The sequence below is a fragment of the Telmatherina bonti genome (genome assembly GCF_933228915.1).
Source record: "Telmatherina bonti genome assembly, chromosome: 21".
In the NCBI taxonomy this organism is placed as follows: domain Eukaryota; kingdom Metazoa; phylum Chordata; class Actinopteri; order Atheriniformes; family Telmatherinidae; genus Telmatherina; species Telmatherina bonti.
The window spans coordinates 1,890,310-1,912,399 of record NC_136630.1 but is presented as its reverse complement, the minus strand read 5'-3'; the positions used below and the strand labels follow the sequence as shown (position 1 = coordinate 1,912,399).

At 44.5% G+C, this 22,090-nt stretch overlaps 1 protein-coding gene across 1 annotated transcript in view; it reads right to left on the bottom strand.

The window, feature by feature from the left end:
* Positions 1-4,438: 4,438 nt before the first annotated feature.
* Positions 4,439-22,090, bottom strand: part of LOC306771296 (wings apart-like protein homolog) — a 102,136-nt gene continuing 84,484 nt past the window's right edge. Inside the window, exon 20 of the mRNA XM_079260443.1 lies at positions 4,439-4,571. Coding sequence (XP_079116569.1) covers positions 4,473-4,571 — 99 coding nt within the window. The 3' untranslated portion in view covers positions 4,439-4,472. The remainder of the gene's footprint in view (positions 4,572-22,090) is intronic.

Sequence of the window (22,090 nt, the reverse complement as noted above, 5' to 3'; positions counted from 1 at the left end):
ACTGCACTGCCATCATTCAAACTGACCGGAAGGAAAGCTCCGCCTTCCTCTTCCTCCTTCCTCTTCTTCCTCCTCCTCCGCGTCTGCCGCTCGCTCCAGACAAGCGGCAGACGAGTCAGGAGCTTTTTGGGCGTTGGACACAAAAGTGACAGTTTAGTGACCAGCATTGAGCGTTCAGCGTTTTGAGTGTTTTTGACGTTCAAAACGCGTTTGGTCTGAACACACCCTGATTGGTTGACGCCCTGCGTCAAGCGGCCAAAGTTCAGATTTTCCATCTCTGGCTTTTGACGCCCGTTCCGCGTGTAACACGCGTCAAGCTTCAAAAACTTTTGAAATTTTCGGCGCATGACATGCGTCACACCGACGTTTAAAACGCAACGTGAGAAAGCTCAACGCCTATTTGACGCGCCTCCACATAGACTTTACATGTAAACCTGCTGCTCTTGATGCTCAAAATGCGTTTGGTCTGAACACACCGTAAGGGACAAATCTCTTGGTAACCACAGATTAAATCGGACACCGGAGAGAATGCTGCCGGGGTTCCCGGGTCTATAGACATAGAGACTCCGATTGCCCCACTGGTTGCCATTGCACACTGTTTACCCGGAGCTACAGTACCAGCTCTTTTGGAAAATTTCTCCCGGACTCAGTAAACCGGATCATAGTGCATGTTGGCACCAATGACGTCACCCGTAAACAGTCGGAAATGATCGAAATGGATTTTAAGGAGCTTTTTAAGTATTTAGAGAGCAGTGGAACTGCTTCAATAACATCCAAAACTCTTGCCACCAGACCTACTGTACTTAATCAATACAACACTTTCGAACATCATGCCATTGTTTTTAGCAGTCCTCCAATCTTGATTGTCAAAATCTATAGATCCCCGAAGAAATGTACAATTTTATAGGTGAATTTTCAGAAATTTGATCAATCATCCATAATTCCAATAACATGGTAGTTTTAACCGGTGATTGTAACCTACACATGGACAACCCCTCAGACCCTGTCACTATCGACTTTTTAGATGTTCCTAACTATATGGATTTTATTCAACACGTAAGGCAACTGAGTCACAACAGGGGACACGCTCTGGATCTGGTCATCACGCATGGCCTGCACGCCGCTGTGCACTTTGTCATAGACTTGGCTGTCTCTGACCACTACTGTGTGTTTTTTAAGATCACTGGTGTAATCCAATGGGAAATCTCAGTGAGAACAATGTTGAAGAGTCATCTAACCCCTGAAGTGGCTACAAAGTTTCGTAGAGAAATGCCCTCCTCTCCTGTGACTCTATTGTCAATCATTTTAACAGTAGACTTCAGTCAGCCCTTAATGTTCTTGCCCCACCCAAACTAAAAACCATCCCAACTAAACTCACTGCCCCTTGGAGAAATGATGAGCTGAAGCAAATCAAAAGGAAATGTAGGATGGCGAAAAGACGATGGCGGAAAAACAAAATTATCGTAAATTATATCATTTTCAGGGATTGGCCATTTTCAGGGCCAATGGACGCATTTCAGACATCAGGGGCCTCATTTACGAAGCTGTCGCACGCACAAAACCCGGCGTACGCCAATTATAGTAAACTTTTTGGATTTATCAAAACACGACTTGGCGGTAAAACGTCCCTACCTCCACGCCAACTCTGACCCTGGTGTACGCACAACATCTGGAGAAACGGGAAATGGCAACGCCAAAAGCAGAAAAGAAAACCAAAGACACTGTGTGAAGTTTGAGACATTTGTTCAAAATCAAATATAAATCTTTGTGACGTTTCAGTCTTTGATGAATGCAGCTCCACACTGCTGCGGCTCCATAAATGACAGTTGACCACCAGGTGAATTGCAAGGGGGGTTTATTGCTCCTGCAACACAGCAGGCAACACAAAACAGCGTGAGATGGCACCGGACTCGGACAATTTGCATCTGAGCACGTGAGAAAAGGTAACATTTAAGATAGGTTAGCTTAACTAAGAAAAGTCCCCACAAAACATGTTATAGACTAAAACCAGCTGTGAGAGCTCAACTCAGCGGGCAGAAAAACACAACAAAACTATACACAGCAGAATATTAAACATAAACACGTGAAACGCTCCAGAAAATCAATATTTGCTTTATTGCTAAGTACATAGATATATATCTATATACATATATATCTACATATATATATATATATATATATATATATATATATATATATATATATATATATATATATATATATATATATATCCTTTTAATGAGCTCAGAGTAATCCAGTATATCCAGGATCTCACATTATTAGAAATATGTCTATTTTGCATAAATTCAGATTGGCTTTCATCAATAATTCAGTCCAGAACTTTTTGCAAGTATTAGGGCAACGATTTTACAATTATTTAATAAGGAGATGGGACGCCAGTTGTCTAACAAGAGAGAATCTTTCCTGGGTTTAGGAATTAGTGCTATTAGGCTCTGAGTTGAAGTAGGGGGTAAGGAACCTTGCAGAAAAAACTTCTCTTAAAAATGGGGCTAGATTTTGAGAAAATGTTGATAAAATTCAGCTGTCAAGCCACCTGTTCCAGGTAATTTAATTGCAGTTATTACTTCTTTCAGTGAGATAAGAGTGTCACAAGAGTCACGGTTGATTTCAGAAATCTGATTAATATTAGGAATAGAATAAAAAAAAAAAAAAGGTGAAGCTTCCAGAGGACAGTGTTTTGATGAGTAAAGGTCAGCGTAAAAACTAGCACAATATTTAGCTATTTTTTGGGGATCATCCGTTACTGATCCATTAATTCTTAGTTGCTGAATAGCGCTGTTTTTGAGTTGTTTTTCTAATCTAAAAAAAGTGGGCAGAGTTCTGTTCACCTTCTCCTAGCCACTTACGGCGACATCTAACAAAAGCTCCTTCTGCTTTTTTAAAAAATATATATCAACCAAAATATGCTGCTGATTAGTAAGCTCTGTTTTTTCAGATTCAGTGAGTAGATCTAAAGGTTTAGAAGTTAAAGAGGTTATTTTATGGACAGTCTCACATTCTGATGCTTTTCTGTTTTTGCTAGATCACTCCAGTATTTTCTGAGGTACTTTGCAATTTCATACTTTACCAGTTCCCAATTATTGCAATAATATTTTCATATTGAGCTTTGTTCCAACAAAAATTTATCATTTTCTCAATGTTAGAGGTCACCTCTTCATGTTTCAAGACTGAACTATTAATTTCCAGTAAGAGGATTTAGGGGAGTTACTGGAGAATGAAGGAAAGTGAATTTTAATAGTTTCATGGTCAGATGATGGCAATGGTAAAATATTTGCATGATATGAGCCAGAAGTCAGTCCAGGATTGCCTTGATTGTGCTTTATTACTCCATGTGTATAACTTCTGCTGTGAGTGATTATCTCTCCATATATCGGTTAAACTAAAACTATGCATGAGGTTTTTTAAATAGGAATTAGGTTCCAAGTTCCTTACAGGCATCCTGTCCAAATGATTATCTTAAACAGTGTTGAAGTCTCCACCTAGGATGATATAAGAATTTGGAAATTTAGTCAACCAGTACAAAAGTCGCTCCTCCAATTTATAAAAAAAAAAAAAGAAATTCTGTTAGTGAGTTAAAGCCATAAACATGAACAATAATGTATGTCACGTCAGAAATGGCTAAAATCAGAAATATATAATGGCTGCTTTCATCACAGTCAGAGTTTATTACTTTTCCTTTAAAGCAGTTTAGAATACGACACCACCAGATCTGTGAGACAGCCCCCCCCCCCACTGAGACTTCCAAAAGTTAACATCTTGTTCTACTGAATGCGACTCCTGTATGAAACACAAATCAGAATTAAGCTGTTTGCTGTAGAGGAATATAGCTTTTCGTTTAAGGTGGTTTCTTAAACCTCTTGTGTTTAAAGAAATAATGGACAAAGACATAGAAAAAAGTAAAAGATGGGAAACTAGACTAGTAAAATGCTAAACTCTTTAATACCAGCGATTTGCTGAGAATTTTCCCTGACTTCCAGTTTCACGTCAGCAATCAGCACAGAGTTGTTGCTGACTGAACTTTCCATCGACCTGCTGTTGATGAGCTGAGAGAGGGAAGCTGGGCGAGGATAGCACCATTTGTCGTGTCTTCCACTCGTCTCACTTTGGTTACAGGTGATTTAACTGGGCTGACAGGGAGCGGCGAAACTTGTCCTCCGGTATGGAGATTTTTAAAGCACTGGTGTCAGACTCGAGGTAATCATGCACGTTGTCAATGAGCACGTTATTGACATCTGCTTGCTCTGTGGAAGCTGAAGCCATTGTCTTGCTAGCAGCGCATGTGTTCGCGATCAATTTCTAGCGTCGCTCTTCCTCTTATCTTGAGGTTTTATCAGCAAAGTTTAATTAAATACAGCCGGGTGGATGTGGTACTAGAAATAACTAAAAAAAAACAACAACTTTCGTTTATGTTTACCCAGTTTGGTTTGTGGAGCGTAGGAAGACATGTCCACTCAAGAGCGCCATCTTGGTCTGGCTCTGGAAGTGTCCGGTGGTTTGATGCTGACACTCCTCCACCTTTCTGGTGATGCTGGTGTCCATCCTGCCTCCACCTGATAAAACATTTTTACATTTTTCAGCGTTTACTTTCCGAATTTCTACTCGCATTAAAAAAAAAAAAAAAAAAACTCTTTTTTGCTTTTGTCCAACTGAACCGTCATGGAAATGAGAAATGATATGGATTAATATTTATCAGGGCGTTCGCCTGACCTTTAAAAGCCAACATGTGGGCGTGACAAGATGTTTCCTCATGTGGCAAAATTTACCACAGACGTGGGACGTGCTGCTTTAGAAATCAGAAAGTTTTTTGTGCCGCATTTCCTGTTTTACATACGCACGCCACCTCTAGTCAGCGTTGCTACGCAATTTGGTCTTTCATTAGACAGATAACACACCGGATTAAACACTGAGTGACACGCGTGCGCACGCACGCGCACACACACACACACACACATTGATCATTTTGTGGGGTTATTGATCGGTGTGTTGGGATGTGTGTGTGTGTGTGTGTGTTTGATCATTCTGTGTGGTTATTGAATGGTGTGTTGGGAGGTGTGTGGACGCCATTCTCCACATGGCTCGTTCAGCTGCATAAAAGCTTCTGATTGGCTGAATTTTTCATCTTTCCAACAAGTGAAACTTTTTATATAAACACTAAATAAAAGTTTATTTGTTGGACTGAAGACAGGCCGAAAACTGGAACAGACTCTTTGTCGGTTTGCACAGAAATCGCTTCATCTATTTTCTGTTTTTTTAGACAATATATAAAACAAAAAATCCAGATGAGAATTTTGGTTCAGAACATTGCATTAAAGAAAAGAAAAAAAAAACGGCCATAAAAATGGAGAAAATACACAACAGGTACTTTAAACTGATACCAGTAGAACAGGGACTGTTTAATAACATTACAGAGGTTAGGAAGTAGAGGAGCAAGGTAGAATTGGATAAACACTTATATAAAAACAGAATACCATGTGTTTAATTACAACGAATGAAATCTAACAATTACGAAAAAGAAAGAAAGGGTGAAACAAAAAGAAAAATCAAAAAGAAAGGGTGGGTACTCTGTGCTTATGCACCGAACAGCAGTTCAGACAACAGTCAGAATCTGTCCCCCCACCCGAAGGCGGAGAGAAACTACCCTGGTCCTGTTGGCTTCATCTGGTCGTGATCTCCAGCTCTCGCTTGTGCGATTCACAGCCGAGTGTGAAGCAGCTGGGATGAGAATCAGCACCTCCAAATCTGAGACCATGGTCCTCAGTCAGAATAGGATGGATTGTCCTCTCCGGGTCGGGAGTCAGGTCCTGCCTCAAATATCTCGGGGTCTTGTTCACGAGTGAGGGAAGGATGGAGCGTGAGATGGACAGACGGATCGGTGTGGCATCTGCAGTAATGCGGACTCTGCGCCGGTCTGTCGTGGTGAAGAAGGAGCTGAGCCAGAAGGCGAAGCTCTCGATTTACCAGTCGATCTACGTTCCTACCCTCACCTATGGTCATGAGCTGTGGGTCGTGACCGAAAGAACCAGATCTCGTATACAGGCGGCTGAAATGGGTTTCCTCCGCAGGGTGGCCGGGCTCTCCCTTAGAGATAGGGTGAGGAGCTCAGTCATCCAGGAGGAGATCAGAGTAGAGCCGCTGCTCCTCCACATCGAGAGGAACCAGTTGAGGTGGCTCGGGCATCTGGTCAGGATGCCTCCTGGACCTCCCTGGTGAGGAGTTCTGGGCATGGAACCTCATGAATTTCTTGCAGAATTACAACCCTTCTTAGTTTGATTTTCTTGGTTATGGAGTATGGAATTCTATTTAATTTATTGCATTTTTCCTTGTTTTTACTTTATCTTCTTGAATTATTTTTGAAAAATTAACTTAAGCTAGGAAAAAAAGAATTTGTAAAAAGAATAATAAAATGTTGGTTTTTACCTTAAAATGTAGTTTTTACCAACATCTCTGTTACTGGCTGACAGCCTGCAGATTAAATTTCAACTGTTCAAAAGGAAAAAGACACAGATGTTTTTCTGATGCAAAGTCATGAAAGGAGGACATTAAAAATGTCTCAAAGCGCTGCAGTCAGAGTCCTGCTGACAACTCGACCAGATCGTGTGGACAACACATCACTTCATTCCCAGGCTTTAGGTACAAGCTGCATAACCTTTGAAAAGAAATTAATATTGCATCATTTCCTATATAAAACATTTCATGTTTTATATCTTCTCAACCGGCGTCTGGACTTCTTCAGAGGACCACCCTGCGTTCCAGGCATGTTGAGTAGAAGTGAATATGCTGCTTCCACAATGGTAAAGAATAATTTTGTATAGAAAAGGGAAAAAAAAGCATCATTACTCCCAGACATGAAGGTAGTGAATCTCTCATCGGAAGAGTGTGTGAACACACTCAGACGATCAGATCCTCCATATGGGAGCATGAATCATAGCATCACATGACCAGACCCAGCAGACAAGGTTTTTTATAGTATCCAGGACATTGTTTCTGGTCTAGATGGTAGTATAAAGGACGTTCCCATCTGGATGGTAGTATCCAGGACGTTGTTCCTGTTCTGGATGATAGTAAATAGGACGTTTTTTCTCTTCTGGATGGAAGTATCCAGGACGTTGTTCCTCGTCTGGATGGTCGTACACAGGAAGTGGTTCCTATTCTGGATGGTAGTATGAAGGATTTTTTTTTCCTGTTCTGGATGGTCGTACAGAGGAAGTGGTTCCTATTCTGGATGGTAGTATGAAGGATTTTTTTTTCCTGTTCTGGATGGTAGTATCCCGAATGTTGTTCCCATTCTGGATGGTAGTATCCAGGAGGTTGTTCCTGGTCTGGATTGTTGTATCCAGGACATTGTTCCTTGTGTGGATGGTAGTATCCAGGATGTTCTTCCTGGTCTGGAACGATGTCCTGGATAGTACCACCAAGTCCAAGAACAACCCCCTGTATACGACCACCAAGACCAGGACCAACATTCAGGATACTACCATCCAGAAAAGGAAACACATCCTGGATACTACCATCAATTCCAGGAACAACGTCCTGGATACTAACATCGAAAACAGAAACAACATTCCGGATACTACCTTCCAGAACAGGAACAACATTCGTGATACTGCCATCTAGAACAGGAAGAACACTCGGGATATTACCATCCAGAACAGGAACAACACTCGGGATACTACCATTTAGAAAAGGAACAACATTTGGGATACTACAATCAAGACCAGGAACAATGTCCTGGATACTACCATGCAGACCAGGAACAATGTCCTGGATATTACCATCCAGACGAGGACTATTGTCCAGGATGCTACAATCCAGAATGGGAACAACATCCCGGATATGACCCCAAGACCAGGAACAACGTTTGGGATACTACCAGCCAAAACAGGAACGACATCCTTGATACTACCATCAAGTCCAGGAACAACGTCCTGGATACCACCATCCAGAACAGGAACAACATTTGGGATAGTACAATCCTGAACAGGAACAACATTTTGAATACTACTATCCAGACCAGAAACAATGTCCTGGATACTACCATCCAGACCAGAAATAACATTTGGGATACTGCCATCCAGAACAGGAACAACATTTGGGTTGCTACCATCAAGAACCGGAACAACCTTTGGGATACTACTATCCAGACAAGCAACAACGTTCCTGATACTACGATCCAGACTTACAACAACATATTGGATATTACCATTGAGAATAGGAACAATGTCCTGGATAGTTCCACCAAGTTCAGGAATAACGTCCCGGACACTACCATCCAGACCAGGTACAACGTCCTGGATACCACCATCCACAACAGGAAAAAACTTCCTGCATACTACCAATTACACCAGTAACAACGTTAGGGATACTACCATCCAGACTTAGAAACACAGTTGATACTACCATCCAGAACAGGAACAATGTCCTTGATACTACCATCCAGACCAGGAACAATAATCTGGATACTACCATCCTTAACCGAAACAAAATTCTAGATACTACTATCCAGAACAGGAACACGATCCTGGATGCTACCATCCACACCAGGAACAACGTCCTGGATACAAACATACAGAACAGAAACAACATTCGGGATACGACCATCCAGACCAGGAGTAACGTCCTGGATACTACCATCCAGAACAGGAAAAACTTACTGCATACTGCCATTCACACCAGTAACAACATTCGGGATACTACCATCCAAAACAAGAGCAACATTGTGGAAATAACCATCCAGAACGGGAACTACATTTGGGATATTATCATCCGGACCAGGAACAACTTCCTGGATACTACCATCCAGAACAGGAAAAACTTACTGCATACTGCCATTCACACCAGTAACAACATTCGGGATACTACCATCCAAAACAAGAGCAACATTGTGGAAATAACCATCCAGAACGGGAACTACATTTGGGATATTATCATCCGGACCAGGAACAACGTCCTGGATACGACCATCCAGAACAGGAACAAAATTCGGGATACTACCATCAAGCACAGGAACAACATTTTGGACACTTCCATCCAAAACAGACACAACGTCCTGGATACTACCATCCAGACCATGAACAACGACCTGGATAGTACTATCTAGATCAGGAACAAAACGTTTGTTTTATTCATGAATAATTCCATCACATTCCCCTCTTTTGATCCTTTCAGGATCAACACAAAAGAATCACAATTCATGAACATAACAAAGCAACAAAACAAACCCATAAAATAACACTAACTACCCAAAGAGATACAGGAAACTAAAACATCAGAATGGTCACTCCCGGCAGGGTTGAAGAACATTCGTCAAAAAACATCCTGAAAGGAAAAACACTCACACGCCAGTGTCAGAATCAGAAAAGCCATCACTATCCAAAAAAAAAAAGAAGGAAAAAGGATCAGAGAGAGAGGGAGAGATCCAAAGCAGGAAGAGAGTCATAAACAAGCCGAGGAATGCAACATCCTAAGGCAGTTTCAATCAGCCTAACCAACAAGGCTCTGATACACGGGACGACACAGCAAACACAGAACAAGAAGGGCAGCAAATACTGCAATGGAACCCCAATAGCGTTGACGTAGGCAGAAGCAGCTGAGTCATCAGGATGAACAGAGTGCCTGGACCGAGTGACCGGATAAGGGGGCAGATGGGAAACCCAGGAAGACAGCTGTAGGCAAGAGAAGGGTGACAGGGGCACATATACCAGTCCACTTCAATGGCAGCACGCCCCTAAGAACCAGACCACCGTACCACCACGAAAGGCCGGCGCAGGCCATAGAAAATTAACAGCATAAACACTGTCACACCAAGCACTGTCCAAAACCCCAACAAAACCAGAATCCCAAGAGGAGCTCATGAAGCAAGTAAAATCTCGCTTCGTCACACCTGAACCAAACAGGAGGGGACCGTGCGCTGGATGTAACAGGGAAAGTAACATCCCAGGAAATACATATGAGTGGGTTAGGGTTGGGGTTTTCAGAAGAGAGTAAATCAATCATACAGGCGGAGTCAAACTCAGGTGGAGGGGCGACGACACGCAGGACAGGTCTGGGCCCCAGGCAGACCACACAAGCAACTCCAACAGACACTCCTACCTGCTCAGCCAGCAATAACCAGTCATTACTCTGACCAGACATGCCAGTCATAATCTCAAAGTAATCATCCACTTCCAAGTCACCATTACGCACAACCAACACCTTACTCAGGTCAGACTTGGGACCCGGGAAAAGACCAATGACGGGGAAATCAGCATAGGACTTAGCCAAGCTACGAGGCGACAACACAACATCACTGCAAAGAGAAAAATCTACTAACGGGTCCCGGTGAGGGCCTGGAACATACACAAATAACCTCATATGATAACAGGAGTTATTAAAAGTGTCACCCCGATATTGGGTAGGAGGAGGATACTGCAAAAGGGGTTCAGAGGTAGTGTTAAACATGAACACCGGAATAGCCTTAGTTAGGTCTAATTTCAACACACGAGACCACCTGCGAGAATTCTCACTATCCATGTAGGTGGAAGGAGACTAGTCAGTCCCAGTGTAGGAAAAAACGGTCCCCCAAGCAGACGCAGAAGCGGAATCAGACAAATACCATTGGTAACCGGTCCACCGATCACCATGCCATCCAAAGAACCAGAGCACACACATGGCGTAGGTATCTTTTTTTTTTTTTTTTTTTTTTAACCTGTCCTGTTCAGCATCTCAGCAGACAGAACAGCAATCTGCGTGCCATATTTTTGCCAGACAGATTTGCTCTGTCAAGGGAGACATCTCATGTAAATAGCTGCCCTTGATAATCTGAATATTTTTATTATTATGATAATTATTTTATTTTATTTATTTATTTATTTATTTTCCTTTTATCATTTTGCAATCATCGTCAGTCTTGATATGGCCGAGCTGCACCTGGCAGGGAAAGAGGAAAAAAAGAGGAAATGAAAGGAGGAAAAAGAGAGAGAGAAAAGAAAGGCGTGTCTAAGCTGCTAAAGTTACAGTATTTGCAAAACAATATAAAGTACTGAAAAAATACAACAAGACATAAGTAGGATAATGACAATATTCAAAAACAGACAAAAAAATGAAAAATAAAAGTAAAAAAATGAATTAATAAAATAACAATTACAATACCAACCGTTATTAAACATACCTACAGAGAGTCATCAGCAACATTTAGTAGGAACCAGATGGGAAGATGAGCGCTTTGTGGGCGTGCACGTGTGAGTGTTCAACCTGTGATCATGCAATCAAAGATCAGCTGAGTGCTTGTAGGGGAGCACGACCACGACCCGAGGTGTAGGGGAGGAAGCCAAGGCCCCCAGGGCCTGGCAAGCCCACCGCGCACAGAGCCCGGGCAGGCAAAGCAGAGAGAGCCTCCGTCCCCCGAGCCCAGAGCAGTGGAAGCCTCCAGGCAGGCGCCACCCGGCTCCACGAGGCAGGGGCACCGGGTAGCACAGGGCGACGGCACGTCGGCCCGGCGGGCGCCGGGTGCTGAAGCGTGAGCCGCACAGAGAGCCGGCAGCCCACAGGCCCCAGGACCACCCGTTCCCCCCGGCAGAGCCCCGGCCAAGACCCAGCGGGCCCCGCCCACCCAGAGCAAAACCATCGCAGGCTGGCGCCACCACGATACCAGGGGCGGGATCCCCAAGGACAAGGACACGTCCGTAGACCCTCCCCCCAACAACCCCTCCCCACAACCCTCCCCCCTTCCTCCAACCCCCGCCCCCTTCCCGTCTCACCCCTCCCTCCCATTCCTCCAGAGGAAGGATCCCCTCCGCCGTGGACCCTATTCCTACCCCACCCATTCCCAATCATCCCCCCCACCTTCCCAAGCCGCCCTCCTCCCCCCACCTCCTTCACGCCCCCCAAAGTTCCATAAATTCTGCTACTGTGGGAGGAAGTTCCAAGTCTATTTGATGAAGGGGGAATTTCGTAAGTATAATGGATTTGAGTTGCTGATATTCTAGAAATCTGCTACTATTAATTCCATATTGTGATGATAGAGTGTCAAAAGATAAAATTCTTCTGTTATGGATAATATGCTCTAAATAATTAATTCCTTTATTAATCCATTGTTTAAAGTTGATCATATTTTTGTTTAAAAGAATGTCAGGGTTGTTCCAGATAGGTGTGAGTTTACATGGGATTATTGATGAATTGTTTTTTTTACGGCTCCTCCCGTGGGCTCACCATCTGCGGGAGGAGCCGTAGGGGTCGGGTGCAATGTGAGCTGGGCGGCAGCAAGGGGCGGGGACCCTGGCGGTCCGAACCCGGCTGCAGAAGCTGGCTCTAGGGACGTGGAACGTCACCTCTCTGGTGGGGAAGGAGCCTGAGCTTGTGCGTGAGGTTGAGCGGTTCCGACTAGATATAGTTGGACTCACCTCGACGCATGGCTTGGGCTCTGGAACCAGAACCCTCGAGAGGGGCTGGACCTTCTTCCACTCTGGAGTTGCTCATGGTGAGAGGCGCCGAGCAGGTGTGGGCATTCTCATCAGCCCCCAGCTTGGTGCCTGCACGTTGGGGTTTACCCCGGTGGATGAAAGGGTAGTTTCCCTCCGCCTCCGGGTGGGGGGACGGGTCCTGACTGTTGTCTGTGCTTATGCGCCGAACAGCAGTTCAGAGTACCCACCCTTTCTGGAGTCCTTGGAGGGAGTGCTGGAGGGTGCTCCTTCTGCGGACTCCATTGACCCAAACGTGCTGTGAGGGTCTGCTGGGAACGTCTGGCTGAGTCCCCTGTCAGAGCGAGCTTCAACTCCCACCTTCAGCAGAGCTTCAACCATGTCCCGAGTGAGGCGGGGGACATTGAGTCCGAATGGGCTGTGTTCCGTGCCTCTATTGCTGAGGCGGCCAGCCGGAGCTGTGGCTGTAAGGTAGTTGGTGCCTGTCGTGGCGGTAATCCCAGGACTCGTTGGTGGACACCAGCAGTGAGGGATGCCGTCAAGCTGAAGAAGGAGTCCTATCGGGCCTTCTTGGCCTGTGGGACTCTGGAGGCAGCTGATGGGTACCGGCGGGCTAAGCGGCATGCGGCTTCGGCTGTTGCCATGGAGAAAGACTTCCGGACGGCTTCGAGGAGATTCTGGTCCACCATCCGGCGGCTCAGGAGGGGGAAGCAGTGCTCCATCAATACTGTGTACAGCGGAGGTGGGGAGCTGCTGACCTCAACTCGGGACGTTGTGGGTTGGTGGAGGGAATACTTCGAAGACCTCCTCAATCCTACCAACACGTCTTCCCATGAGGGAGCAGAGCTGGCGGACTCAGGGGTGGACTCTCCTATCTCTGGGGCTGAAGTCGCTGAGGTGGTCAAAAAGCTCCTTGGCGGCAAGGCCCCGGGGGTGGATGAGATCCGCTCGGAGTTCCTTAAGGCTCTGGATGCTATGGGGCTGTCCTGGCTGACACGCCTCTGCAGCATTGCGTGGACATCGGGGGCAGTACCGCTGGATTGGCAGACTGGGGTGGTGGTCCCCCTTTTTAAGAAGGGGGACCGCAGGGTGTGTTCCAATTACAGGGGAATCACACTCCTCAGCCTCCCTGGTAAGGTCTATTCAGGGGTCCTGGAGAGGAGGGTCCGCCGGATAGTCGAATCCCGGATTGAGGAGGAGCAGTGTGGTTTTCGTCTTGGTCGCGGAACAGTGGACCAGCTCTATACCCTCTCTGGGGTCCTGGAGGGGGCATGGGAGTTTGCCCAACCAGTCTACATGTGCTTTGTGGACCTGGAGAAGGCATTCGACCGTGTCCCCCGGGGGCTCCTGTGGGGGGTACTCCGGGAGTATGGGGTACCGGACCCCCTTGTACAAGCTGTCCGGTCCCTGTATGACAGGTGTCAGAGCTTGGTCCGCATTGCCGGTAGTAAGTCGGATTCGTTTCCGGTGAGGGTTGGACTCCGCCAAGGCTGCCCTTTATCACCGATTCTGTTCATAACTTATATGGACAGAATTTCTAGGCGCAGCCGAGGTGTTGAGGGGATCCGACTTGGTGGCCTCAGGATTGGGTCCCTGCTTTTTGCGGATGACGTGGTCCTGTTGGCTTCATCTGGTCGTGATCTCCAGCTCTCGCTTGAGCGATTCGCGGCCGAGTGTGAAGCGGCTGGGATGAGAATCAGCACCTCAAAATCTGAGACCATGGTCCTCAGCCGGAATAGGGTGGATTGCCCTCTCCGGGTCGGGAGTGAGGTCCTGCCTCAAGTGGAGGAGTTTAAATATCTCGGGGTCTTGTTCACGAGTGAGGGAAGGATGGAGCGCGAGATCGACAGACTGATCGGTGCGGCGTCTGCAGTAATGCGGACTCTGCGCCGGTCTGTCGTGGTGAAGAAGGAGCTGAGCCAGAAGGTGAAGCTCTCCATTTACCAGTCGATCTACGTTCCTACCCTCACCTATGGTCATGAGCTGTGGGTCGTGACCGAAAGAAGGAGATCTCGTATACAGGCGGCTGAAATGAGTTTCCTCCGCAGGGTGGCCGGGCTCTCCCTTAGAGATAGGGTGAGGAGCTCGGTCATCCGGGAGGGGCTCAGAGTAGAGCCGCTGCTCCTTCACATCGAGAGGAACCAGTTGAGGTGGCTCGGGCATCTGGTCAGGATGCCTCCTGGACGCCTCCCTGGTGAGGTGTTCCAGGCACGTCCCTCTGGGAGGAGACCCCGGGGAAGAGCCAGGACACGCTGGAGGGATTACATCTCTCGGCTGGCCTGGGAACGCCTCGGGATCCCCCCCGCAGAGTTGGCAAATGTGGCTGGGGAGAGGGAAGTCTGGGCTTCCCTGCTTAGGCTGCTGCCCCCGCGACCCGACCCCGGATAAGCGGCAGAAGATGGATGGATGGATGGATGTTTTTTTTAAGAAATTCCCACCAAGCTGTCAGAGAGGTGCTAATGTTGACGCTTTTGAACCACTTTAACTTTTTTACACTGAAGCTGAATAATGGAAGATTAGAGATTTCCACATTGTCACAGAATGTTTGTTCTAAGTCTTTCCATGGTTCATCTAATGGACTCGGTTTAAGCCATTTTAAGATATATTGCAGCCTATTTGCTAAGAAATAATGTTGAAAGTTAGGCAAGTCGAAGCCTCCCTGATCTTTAGGTTTTTGTAATGTTTTTAAACTAATCCGGGGTGGTTTATTCTTCCAGAGAAATTGGGAAGTGTATGATTCTAGTGATTTGAACCAGGTGGAGGGAGGTTTCATAGGAATCATGGAGAATAGGTAGTTAATTTTGGGTAGAACCATCATTTTTATCGTAGCAACTCTCCCCAAAAGTGAAATGGGGAGTGACTTCCAGCGAGTGAGCTCATCTTCTATTGTCTTAAGAAGGTTAGTGTAATTACATTTTATCAGTTCTGAGAGCCTGGGGGGAATATTTATGCCTAAGTATCTAATGTTACCTGATTGTAAATTAGTGTTGGATGGATTTCGAAACCTACAGTTAATTGGTAGGACTGTGCTCTTAGACCAATTAATAGAGTAGTCAGATAGTGATGAGAATTTATTAATTAGTGAGATTGTTTCAGATAATGATGTTTGTGAGTTTTGGGGGAATAGTAAAATATCATCGGCATAAAGGCTTATTTTATGAATTATATTTTTGGACTGGATGCCCTTTATAATTTGATTCTGTCGAATTGCAGCAGCTAGTGGTTCAATAAATACAGCAAAAAGTGAGGGAGAGAGTGGACGCAGGTATCTTAATGACAGAGGAGACCGCACAGGGGCTCCTTAGAGTGCTAGCTGGGAAATAGAAGACGGTGCGTCTACCTGTTAGAACCCTTCTGGACACTCAGCGACCGTGGAGCAGAGAAGGAGCTGTAGTGAGTGGCAGAGTGGTTAACAAGGGGTGAAACAGATTGATTAAAGAAGACAATAGGAAATACAATGATGATAGCTAAAATAACAAAGCAACACATTGAGCCCTTTAATGATCAGACATGAACCCTAAACGGATGCTAGGGTCGATCTCTCTCCATGATGCCGGGTGGGTGGAGCTTGCGTTGGAGCTTGGCACACTACTGTTGCAGGTGGACGTTAATTTCACTCCACACTGAGATTGCTTGAGAACGGTGGCTGGTCTTCAGGTGTGAGAGTCTCACTGTCTCACTACCCACGCTACCACAGGGATTATTCTGCCCTCTGCTGGGTGGTGCGTTATTCTTCTTGCGTCAGGTGTAGCAGCAAGCTGGGGAGCCGCCGTCGGTGCAGGAACCTTCCTGCAGCAATACTACGACAGTTGGATACTACGGGCACCAAAGTAGCATGTATTCAGCCAAGTAGCACGGTCATCTGTCTGGGTCGCCAGAAGAATCTGAAATGGGTGGTCCCAGCACTGACGTTTGAAGCTCCTCATCAGAACAAAGTCTCCAGGCTGAAGTAAACGGAGCTGCTTAGACGCTGGTTCAGGAAGGTCTGCAGCAACCTGAGAGCAAATGCCTGAAAAGGTTCACATGAGATCAGCACAGTATGTTAAAACATTACTATCACACAGGGTCGTGTCTGGAGGGGGAGCCTTGGAGGGGCCCATGCCCATTCGCCGGGTGGACCTGCGAAAAGAATCTACGGGGGGACCTCTTTGGTCCTCCCTTTTACGCATGCGCATGGACAACAACACGAGAGGAAGTGCTTTGGTCCAAGAGGCCTGAAAAGGCCTGAGAGAGACCAAGGAGGAAATCTCTCCATCTGTGGGCCGTGAGAGAAAAGAGGAAGTGAGAGGCTGCAAAAGGAGGGTGGGTCAGAGACGCAGCCTTCATCTGCAGGAGAGTCACCTGTAGAGACAGGGTCAGAAGAGTTAGTGCACATGTGCATACAGCAACCTGTCAAGGGAGCAAAATGGCAGAAAGAAGGGAGTCAATAAGGCGACGGTGACGAACTGGGTCACCATCAGATGTCAGGAAACCACGGTGTTTCCACAGCGCTCCAAAACCCACACCTGGGTCTGGGTTCTGAGAGCGGAGCCATCAAGTCAGGGTCAACTAGAGGTCGGTCAGAGAGGTCAGGTCTGGGGCTGCAGAGGATGGCCAGTCCAGCCACACAGTCATGGAGCGTGTCATCGACAGGACCAGGGAGTAGAGAGGCTGGATGTAGGACTGTGTGTCGATTGACAGTCAAATCGGGAATAAAACATCCAACACTGATGTTAAAGATGATTTCATCCACTACAACAAGACTCACACACACGTGCACGTGCACACTCACACCCACACACACAGCAATACGTCCTTCTTGAGAATGTTTTCCATTGTTACACACACTTCTCCACTGGACTTAACACAAATGTGTGTATCAGAAAAGGCCAAGGCTAACGGTCTAGCATAACTAGCTTAACCTTGGAAAGATCAATATTATCCCAGATGATCGGCCTCATGTTTACGGTATTATGAAGATCTACAGGGTACAATTATTTGTTTGTTGAGCGTGTTGACCCAGAGACCAGACTGTCTACTGGCAGCCTTCACAAGAGTTGCTTCCCCTCGTCAGATAAAAGCACTTGATGTGGATTTAACAATAACAGAGTTCAGATCAGGACTAACACACCGGGCTGTCAGCAAATAAAAACATGGAGGATTCCAACCTTCCCTAATATTCTTCTTCGATTGGTCATATTGCACCTGAGTGGCGTACACCGAAGCCAGGAAATTACCTTCTTATTAATTGTCATACAGTTAATGCAGCCTTATGTTGTCTGGGCTGAAAATTTAGAAATGTACACGAGCCGGGAATACTCAGAGATCATCTGTGTGCTGTCTTTAAACAGGTTTGCCACCGTAACAGCCTGCCTGGTGCATGTTCTGTCAGAGACACTGAAGATAAATGTTTTGTGATAAGGCACAGCTAGAGATGTAGAGCGTGCCAGAAGTTGTTTTGTCTGTAAGAACTGATGTTTTGCTTCACAGCAGCAGAGCAGAGAAAATACTGGGACCTTGTTCAGTTGCAAAAGTCTGCAGGACTGCAGAACTTTTTATGCATGTTCAAAGTGTAGTATGAAGCTAAGCAGAAATAGTGAGAAAATGTTTGGTCTTTGGCCTAATTGTGTGGCCTGGTCATGTGGATACAAGGCCAGGAATATATGTAGGTGTGTATAATCATTCAGCTCGGACCACTCGGTCTGCTCAGGAATCAGATCCACTACAGTCACCACACCCCGCCCACCAATCAGCATACAAGCAGAAATTCATGCCAGGAAGTGCCCAACACATGTCTATTAAAGCTTCCTGGTTGATAAATCAGGTTCATATGTGTAATTAATAAAGACTGACATGTAAAGGATCAGGGAGGGGCCAAAGGTTCAAGGAAGCAGATCCAGGTTTTCCACAGAGAACTGAGTGAACACAACAGTCTTTCTGACAGAATCAGGGTGCAGCTTATTCCAGAAAACATCATCTGACTCTGTAGTCGGGGTGGGATTTGTGCTGCCTGCCGGCCACATCCGTTAGTCTTTTACTTCCAGAAAATCCCACAGTCAGTCTGAGGACAAGGAGGATCCATCACCTCCAGAGGACTAAGGTGAAAACCAAGCCCACATGTCCCCCATAAAATCCATTTCCACACTGTTCACAGTCACAACCAGCAGGGCTCTGCCAGACCCTCTGGTTCTGGGATCCCCGGGCCCCATCAGCAGCGGCCGGGTCCCTGCAGTCACATCTGCATATCAGGTCCTGCTCCAGGACTCAGAGCTGACACAGGAGGGAGGTGGAGTGTTGCAGCATGTTGTAGGGACCGTTTCTGCTCCAGTGTCCTGACTGACAGCATGTGTGACACCCAGAACTCTGCAGTGGTCCAGACCAAGAACTCCCCCTTCCCCAGTCCACCCCCTGAATCCCCCTCGGGCATGTTAACATGTTGGAGTCCCTGTGGAGACCATGGTGCATGCTGACAAGGGTTAAAGGGGCGGTGAGCTGCCCTGGTCGACGCCGTGCAGCAGATGAGCTTCTGAGGCTGCATCTGAATCATTTAGTCATGTGATTATAGTCTCATAATTATAATGTTCTTCTGTTGGATACTGTTAAACATATCATGTGGACCATGTTCTGTGCTGTGAAAATCCTGGACTTTGGATCATAACTGTATCTGTGTGAGACTATAGTGGCAGTGGATCCATAAGTCAGTGTTTCCCTGGGAAAGCTGAACATGACCTCGCCAAGAAGATAACGCAGCTTTAACACATGAAGACGATGTTGTTGTGTCGTTCCTGTTTTAAAGCCTGAGATATTTCCTCTTATTTTTCCGGTAACACTTTATAATAAGGTTCTCTTGTAAGTCATTTGTAAGAAATTATTTAATGATTAACTAATCATTAATAAGGCTTTACAATTAATTAATAAATCATTAGAACATAATATGGTAATATTTAATGTGTGTTTAGTAGATTAACTTTAAATCATTTACAAATGATTATATAATGATAAACTAATCATTTACAAAACATGACAATATATGCATGAATGATTAGTAAAAAGTATATTACTGATTTAATAATTCATTTGTATCTGTAGTAGTAAGTGTAGTCATAACTAGTCAGCTGATCTGTAAAAAGGCACAAAATGCAAATATGTGAACTGAGGTTCTGTTGTAAGTCATTTGTAAGAAATTATTTAATAATGAACTAATCATTAATAAAACTTTACAATGTATTAAAAAATCATTAGAACATATTAGGGTCATATTTAATGTGTGTTTAGTAGATTAACTCCAAATCATTTACAAATGACTATATGATAAACTAATCATTTACAAAACATGATGACATATTCATGAATGATTAGTAAATAATATACTACTGATTTAATAATTCATTTGTATCTGTACTTTTAAATAAAGTAGTTTGTAGAAAGCTGATCTGTAAAAAGCACAAAATGCAAGTATGTGAACTGGTGTTATGTTCCACAGATCCCACCAGGTGTGCACATCAAGTGTCACAGAATGTGTCAAGAACCACTCTAGTGAGCCCTACACACTAGTTCACATTAATAAATATTTAGAAGGTGTTATAGATTATGCGTAACTATATTAATAAATCATATTTAGATCTCTCTGCATCACCCAATCTAAAGTGTAACCAACTCATAATTTATTCATGTGTTTTTTAATGCTAGATATTTCTTACCTGTTACAAATGATCTGTAACCAATGTGCAAGAAACAGTGTACAATACCGGAAAATGATGCTGAAAGGTAGCATTTATTTAAACACAAATATAATAAAATAACATTTCTTCTGTAGACATACAACTACAAAGAATAAATCAGTTATAATCTCTGGCAAAATTTATCTATAAAGCTGTCCAATGTCATGAAGGAGACATCCTAGACTTCCATTGGGATGTTCTTTTGCCAGCCATTTGTACCATTCAATAACTGCAAGGTGATGCTGATGATGATGGACCCTCTCTTAGCATGGTGAGCAATAATCGGCATGAGCTCTCTTCTGGTCCTTCTTTCAACTAAGCGGAGAACTGGTTTTACAGATCCATGTCCTTGGTATTTCACCCCCAGCATGGCAAACACCCACTTCTTCCTTTTCCATCCACCAGCCAGTCTCCCTCGCCCATACTGAAAATAAGTAGGTAAAAATCATTTCACAAAGATTTGCATTAATTTAAATAAAGCATGGTCAGACCCTTTTAAGTAATAATAGTTGAGTAACATGAAAATGTATTTTTATGTGAAGCGTTTTATTTCTTAAATATTTATTATTCTTACCTTCCTTTTGTGACGAAAGTGACTCATCTATCACAACAAACTGTCTTCTGCCCCCTATTTGTTGTCCTCTTCTTCTCCTCATTCTGTCCACTGCCATCACACGTGCCTCTCGCACTTTTTTGGCCATTTTTGACAAGGTTGCAGAGCTCCCTGCTATGTCATCTTCAATCATATCTATTTGTCTTAAACGAAGTCCCTGAGAAAACCTGTAAAAAAAAAAAAATCAAAATTAGCAGACAAATGGTAATTAATTTGAGGGGTTTAGTGTGTAAGTGGAAGAAACAAACCTGTGCAGAAATCTCATCCATTTGAAGAGGGACACTTTGGAATGACTAAATGAAGACTTCTGCCTCTGTGACTGCTACGTTGGCACCTCCTGAGAGATAGGTGAAAGATAAACCTCTTTTATAAAATAATTTTATATATAATATATTATTTTGTAATTTGTATTTTCTTTTATGCTTTTTTCTGTAATGCTGTTAATGTTGTATGTAAAGCACTTTGAATTGTCTTGTACATGAAAGGTGATATACAAACAAACTTGCCTTGCCTTTAAATTTAGATGTGATGCTATCATTGGCAAAATAATGCAATATCATGCTAGTTATGAAGTGACTATACTAAAAACCATTTTTCAACACTTTCACTGTATTAGTTATCATATATATAGCAAGCTAAGAAAAACAAGCTTTCACAAAAATGAGCATGCAATTTATAATGCATTGTGTTTATATATAATGAAAACTAATTATATATGCAGTACATAGTGCATGCTTTATAAAATTACATATAAAATTTAACCACCCCACCTTACCATTCATATTGGTCGATGCAGTTCTTTTTCTTCAACTTCATTTTATGACCACATGCTCCACATCTCATTGTTCTTTTAAGTGCTTTTTTCTTTTGCATCCATTTGATAAGTTTCAGATGTTTCTTTCCCTCCACCAGCTCAACTGATAGGATTGCTTCAGGATTGCATACACTGCTCTTGTCTCCGTTACCGCCAACCTGCTCTGACGTAATCTAAAACCTGTAGTTTACAACGTGTTGTCAGCGCGGACAGCAAAGCATTATGGGAAATGGTGTCCTGCCGGTGGGACTAGTCCCGGTCAGAAAGCTACATGCGCCGAGCGGCAGAAATGGCGGCACCTTCAACCACTGCAGTTGCCCGAAAGCTTTCAACACGATTGAGAAAAAGGTTCAACCGGAAAAGTGATGAAACAACCGCGGAGCAAGGGGAAAATGATGAAGCGGGCAGCAGCATGGGCAAGTATTTCAGATATTTTACTCTCACACGTTTCGGGACATTTGTGCTAGTTTTGCTAATTGCAAACAATGTTGTTGTTTTTTTGTTGTTTTTTTTTTTTGTTTTTTTTCAATGAATTTAAAGTCGACTT